The sequence below is a fragment of the Coregonus lavaretus genome (assembly GCF_964263955.1).
Source record: "Coregonus lavaretus genome assembly, chromosome: 11".
Classification (NCBI taxonomy): domain Eukaryota; kingdom Metazoa; phylum Chordata; class Actinopteri; order Salmoniformes; family Salmonidae; genus Coregonus; species Coregonus lavaretus.
This window is the reverse complement of record NC_139998.1, coordinates 11,539,967-11,546,642: the sequence shown is the minus strand read 5'-3', so window position 1 is coordinate 11,546,642 and position 6,676 is coordinate 11,539,967. Positions and strand designations below refer to the sequence as shown.

Below are 6,676 nucleotides of genomic sequence, written 5' to 3'. Positions count from 1 at the left end.
GGAGTGTGGTGCCAGGAAAATAACCTCTCACTCAACGTCAACAAAACAAAGGAGATGATCGTGGACAGATGGAACACCCCCCTATCCATATCGACGGGACAGCAGTGGAGAAGGTGGAAAGCTTCAAGTTCCTTGGCATACACATCACTGACAAACTGAAATGGTCCACCCACACAGACAGTGTGGTGAAGAAGGCGCAACAGCGCCTCTTCAACCTCAGGAGGCTGAATACATTTTTCTTGGCACCTAAAACCCTCACAAACGTTTACAGATGTACAATTGAGAGCATCCTGTCGGGCTGTATCACTGCCTGGTACAGCAACTGCAACCCCTGCAACCGCAGGGCTCTCCAGAGGGTGGTGCGGTCTGCCCAACGCATCACTGGGGCAAACTACTAGCCCTCCAGGACACCTACAGCACCCGATGTCACAGGAAGGCCAAAAAGATAATCAAGGACAACAACCACCCGAGCCACTGTCTGTTCACCCCGCTATCATCCAGAAGGTGAGGTCAGTACAGGTGCATCAAAGCTGGGACAGAGAGAATGAAAAACAGCTTCTATCTCAAGGCCATCAGACTATTAAGTAGCCTTCACTAGCACATTAGAGGCTGCTGCCTATATTCATAGATTAGACATCACTGGCCACTTTAATAAATGGAACACTAGTCACTTTAATAATGTTTACATATCTTGTATTACTCATCTCATATGTATATACTGTATTCTATATACGATTCTACTGTATCTTAGTCTATGCCGCTCTGACATTGCTCTTCCATATATTTATTTATATATTCTTAATTCCATTGCCTTACTTAGATTTGTGTGTATTGGATATATGTTGTTGTGAAATTGTTAGATATTACTTGTCAGATATTACTGCACTGTTAGAGCTATAAACACAAGCATTTCGCTACACCCGCAATAACATCTGCTTAACACATCTGTGTGACCAATAACAATTGATTTGAATACTTTATTGAAGAATCCCCACTGTTGACCAATCACCGAAGAAGGGGCGTAGACTTCGGCTCCGAATTTCGGCTTGCCTCCAGAAAATATGTAGTGTGCGTTATCAGTCGAAGTCCAAAACAAACAAGCAGATTGTGCACGTCTTGTTTCGCTTAACAGGTTGTGCTAGTAAAGTCAGCATAGGTTATAACTGCCCTTGGAGCTCCGCCCAAGCGAGGCATTTTATTGGTTTGACGTGTTGCAAGGCGTCACTAATTTTCACCGGGTCCCCCCTCCCCCCTCAATTTCTGCCATGGAACTTCCCCAGGCTTCACACATTTTAGTCCGCCCTAAAACACACTGAAGCAGTAGCAGAAGAAGAAGAGCGTAGTTAGCGTTATGTTCTTTAACGTTGGCGTAACAACCCAATAATACATCCAATGTTGTAATTACAAACGGATGTTGTGCGTTTAAGTACTAGTCTAACTAAGGTAATACCTGATTCGACTACAAAATGGATTCAAAGTCAAGCAATCGGTCTCCGACGGAAGAAGAGGAACTCGAAGACGGAGAGATCTGCGATGATGACACCGACGAAAAGGTGCTTGTAATGCAGGATACAATTAGGCCTAGTAGTACGAGTAACACCAACTCATCACGAAATAGACGGAAATCGAATCCATCGGCGCGAAGTTTACCTCCTCTTATGTGTAGCCAGCCTACAGATTTTCGACTTTTAATGCCATACAACCGCGGACCACATTTGCACAGTCCCTTTCCCCCGAACCACAGACAGCAAAGCGGACCCGACCGGCCGCCGCCACTGGGGCCTCACTTTGACCAGAGCCCACGTTCCAGCTTCTGGGAACGAAGTCACACAGCCCTGGGTCGATTCAGGCACCGGGGGAAACCAGAAGATGACGGTCGCGGGGATTGGGGACGTGGAGGCTGGGGAGACGGATGTGGGGGAGGGAGAGAGACTGGTAGGCTTCCCCCGGGTCGTTATGGGCCCGGAGAGAATCACAGTAACAAGAAAGAATCTCCCACGAGAAACAAACGTATCCTTTGGTATTCATCTCATGTCATGGCATCTGTATGATTATAAAGTTTGTGATGCCATGTTGCTTAAGGTAAAAGCCTAACAAATGTAACAACACATTGTAACAGATTTGTCTGTTTGGATGTTGTACTAGCCTTGATTGGCATTACCATATCGCATCTAGCTAACAATGGATCTGCCATTTTGTAACATTTGATTTTACACAGTATTCCCCTCCCTGCCGTCAAGGCTCAATTGATTGGTAGTATTTTGAGTTAAAAACAAAATACTCTGCTCTTGACCTGGAAATTGATTTTGGATCTAAATACATTTTGTTATTATGGTCAAAGTCTTTGTATGTAGTCTACCCATGTAATCAAACTCATTAATTGTGCATTTCCTTCACTCCATGACCTCAGAGAAGGTAATGATGGGGAGGAATCAGGTAAGAAACAAGCAGATGATGCACAACAATGCTGCCAAACCCGAGAATGGTGTTAACGAGAGCTTTGAGGATCTGCTCACCAAGTACAAACAGATTCAGCTGGAGCTGGAATGTATTAGAAAAGAAGAAAACATGGTTCTGAAGCCCAAAGAAGACCTGTCGGTTCTGAACGAGTCTGAAGTTTCTGCCAGTAATCCCCAAACCGAGCCATTACCTGACACTAACAGTATTCCAAATGACGCTGCTGCAGAGACGCCAGGCCCAGAGACGCCAGGCCCAGAGACGCCAGGCCCAGAGACGCCAGGCCCAGAGACGCCAGGCCCAGAGACGCCAGGCCCAGAGACGCCAGGCCCAGAGAAGCCGGAGGAGAAGAAGGTCTTTCAGGCATTCAACCTCAAACCTCTACGACAGAAACTCCTCACTCCTGCAGAAATTGATGCACTCAAAACGAAAACGGAAAAGAGAGATCCAGAGAAAGAGGACAGTGACATGGAGAGTGGAAGAGGTACAGTTGAGGAACCAGTTGCTATCCCGGCTGCTATTCCCAAAGGTGTGTAACAAAGCCACTATATAACACAATTCTGTAGCAATGGCTATGGTGGTGGTAACAAACTAAGGAAACATTGTGAAGCAGATTTGACTTGACTATAATCAATATTGTATTTTTTTTTATCAGCCACAATGTTAAGACCATGTTTGTGTTGTCTACTGACTATTTAGGAGAAGAGGAAAAGGAGGAGAAAGATGGTTTGAAGAAAGAGGTTAACAAGAAAGGGGAGAAGGACAAAATCTGTGTGTGCTGCAGCAGAAAATCTGATGACCCGAAGAAAGAGGGGGAGAAGAAGAATCCGAAAGTCGGTTGTGTGTGCTGCAGCGTGTCATCAGAGGACTCCACTCCATCCCCTATCAAGGTAGGCATCTGTTAAAATTAGGGCTGTCAGTTTACGCGTTAATAACGCGTGACATGTTTATCGGCGCACATTTTTTTGTGTTATTCGCGTCCCCATTATTACACCGCACGTTTCTGCACTGACCTTTTTAGGCGCAGTATACCACACAAACACAGCTACAGTCAATGCTTGGGCCTTTACGTCACTGAAGACCATAACTGTGTTCGAATAGCAATACTAACATACTGTATACTACATACTTAATGAGTATACAGTGAGGAAAACAAGTATTTGATCCCCTGCTGATTTTGTACGTTTGCCCACTGACAAAGAAATGATCAGTCTATAATTTGAATGGTAGGTTTATTTGAACAGTGAGAGACAGAATAACAACAAAAAAATCCAGAAAAACGCATGTCAAAAATGTTATAAATTGATTTGCATTTTAATGAGGGAAATAAGTATTTGACCCCCTCTCAATCATAAAGATTTCTGGCTCCCAGGTGTCTTTTATACAGGTAACGAGCTGAGATTAGGAGCACACTCTTAAAGGGAGTGCTCCTAATCTCAGCTTGTTACCTGTATAAAAGACACCTGTCCACAGAAGCAATCAATCAATCAGATTCCAAACTCTCCACCATGGCCAAGACCAAAGAGCTCTCTAAGGATGTCAGGGACAAGATTGTAGACCTACACAAGGCTGGAATGGGCTACAAGACCATCGCCAAGCAGCTTGGTGAGAAGGTGACAACAGTTGGTGCGATTATTCGCAAATGGAAGAAACACAAAATAACTGTCAATCTCCCTCGGCCTGGGGCTCCATGCAAGATCTCACCTCGTGGAGTTGCAATGATCATGAGAACGGTGAGGAATCAGCCCAGAACTACACGGGAGGATCTTGTCAATGATCTCAAGGCAGCTGGGACCATAGTCACCAAGAAAACAATTGGTAACACACTACGCCGTGAAGGACTGAAATCCTGCAGTGCCCGCAAGGTCCCCCTGCTCAAGAAAGCACATATACATGCCCGTCTAAAGTTTGTCAATGAACATCTGAATGATTCAGAGGAGAACTGGGTGAAAGTGTTGTGGTCAGATGAGACTAAAATGGAACTCTTTGGCATCAACTCAACTCTCCATGTTTGGAGGAGGAGGAATGCTGCCTATGACCCCAAGAACACCATCCCCACCGTCAAACATGGAGGTGGAAACATTATGCTTTGGGGGTGTTTTTCTGCTAAGGGGACAGGGCAACTTCACTGCATCAAAGGGACGATGGACGGCGCCATGTACCGTCAAATCTTGGGTGAGAACCTCCTTCCCTCAGCCAGGGCATTGAAAATGGGTCGTGGATGGGTATTCCAGCATGACAATGGCCCAAAACACACGGCCAAGGCAACAAAGGAGTGGCTCAAGAAGAACCACATTAGTCTCCAGACCTTAATCCCATAGAAAATCTGTGGAGGGAGCTGAAGGTTTGAGTTGCCAAACGTCAGCCTCAACCTTAATGACTTGGAGAAAATCTGCAAAGAGGAGTGGGACAAAATCCCTCCGGAGATGTGTGCAAACCTGGTGGCCAACTACAAGAAACGTCTGACCTCTGTGATTGCCAACAAGGGTTTTGCCACCAAGTACTAAGTCATGTTTTGCAGAGGGGTCAAATACTTATTTCCCTCATTAAAATGCAAATCAAATTATAACATTTTTGACATGCGTTTTTCTGGATTTTTGTTGTTGTTATTCTGTCTCTCACTGTTCAAATAAACCTACCATTCAAATTATAGACTGATTATGTCTTTGTCAGTGGGCAAACGTACAAAATCAGCAGGGGATCAAATACTTTTTTCCCTCACTATATACTATTAGTTCATTTTAGTATACTGTAAACGAACGGTATCGTTTCAGTTATAATAATAATAATATGCCATTTAGCAGACGCTTTTATCCAAAGCGACTTACAGTCATGTGTGCATACATTTATTTTTTTTGTGTGTATGGGTGGTCCCGGGGATCGAACCCACTACCTTGGCGTTACAAGCGCCGTGCTCTACCAGCGGAGCAACAGAGGACTAGGGCTTCGCTGTCTACCGGAAGTTGATGCTGTTGCTATGCAACCTCTTGCTAGCTTGTTAGCGTAACAAATGACTAGCTAGATGTTTTACGAGTTCGGGTGTGTTCGTAAATTCAGTCTGGAGTGCCAGAGTGCGCTCTGGGCGTTCGTAAATCCAGAGCGTTCATAAATCCAGAGCGTGGTCAGATTGTCTGTTTGTAAATTCAGAGCATTTCGCTCTCGGAGCGTTCAGAGCGCAAACTGGACGCTCTGGCCGAGGAGTAGGGTTGATCCGAGCATTCTGACCTCACAACGGCAGTCAAGCACCCAACCTAGCTACTTCCAGACACAAATGAGGGAACACCTCACTCTGACCATTTTACTTACCCTAGCAGAGCTGGTTAGGCTGTTTTCATGTTATCCAGAGCGTTGGTGACAGTAACTGTGCTGCTGGCAACAATTTAATTACGCGTTTTTTTGCAGACGTTTACTGACACTGGCCATATTCAACGGGTGTTAAGCGTTCGTAAATTAATCAGTTATTCTGCGCTCTGACACACTCCGATGAGTGTTCTGAAATCGGAGTAGATAGCCAGAATTAACAATGTCCATTGAGAACGCACACCGACTATACGACTTAGCTAAGAATGATGTGAATAATCAAGTCAATAAACGTTGGGTAGTTAGTTAGATAGCATATAGTTAATATACTGCCTGGCAAGTTCGTTGTATTAGTAGCCAACTAACGTTAGGTAACTAGCTAACATACGGTACATACTGCTGTAATGCTATGCGGTTTGTAAGGATAGCGTAGCTAACTAATTGTCAGCCAACATAACGTGTAACTTATTTGAGAAGTCATTACTTTGCTCTACATATTCTTAACATTTGTCATTAGTTAAAGCAATACATTTGTATCCACTCTCGTCGGACTTAGGCTTTATACTTTCCATACATTTCTTAAAATCTGAAAACCTTCTGAAACCACGCCCATTTTCTGAACAATTGCATTATGGGCCCTAAAAGCACGGAAATAGTGTCCACTGCGTGTATACTTCGTATTTTGGGGAATTTAGTATATCTGGGAACATTTGACATACTATGACCAATAAGCATACTACATACTCAATTTACGTCACAAATAGTACAGTTAGTATGAGTATTTGAACACAGCTCATGTGCCTTTTGCCAAAATTATTTACATTTTACATTTTAGTCATTTAGCAGACGCTCTTATCCAGAGCGACTTACAGTTAGCGCATACATATTATTATTATTTTTTCATACCCCCTGTGGGAAA

The 6,676-nt window shown here is 44.1% G+C and overlaps 1 protein-coding gene across 4 annotated transcripts in view; it reads left to right on the top strand.

Annotated features, from left to right (window-relative positions):
- The first annotated feature begins 1,313 nt into the window (after window positions 1–1,313).
- Window positions 1,314–6,676, top strand: part of LOC311137321 (zinc finger C3H1 domain-containing protein-like) — a 31,317-nt gene continuing 25,954 nt past the window's right edge. For all 4 annotated transcript variants that reach the window (XR_014613941.1, XR_014613942.1, XM_084171758.1 and 1 more), the window contains exons 1-3: window positions 1,314–2,010; window positions 2,411–2,986; window positions 3,157–3,347. Coding sequence is in view for 2 of the 4 variants with exons in the window: in XM_084171758.1 (XP_084027884.1) it covers window positions 1,467–2,010; window positions 2,411–2,986; window positions 3,157–3,347 (1,311 nt within the window). In the remaining 2 variants the exon portion in view is untranslated. The remainder of the gene's footprint in view (window positions 2,011–2,410; window positions 2,987–3,156; window positions 3,348–6,676) is intronic.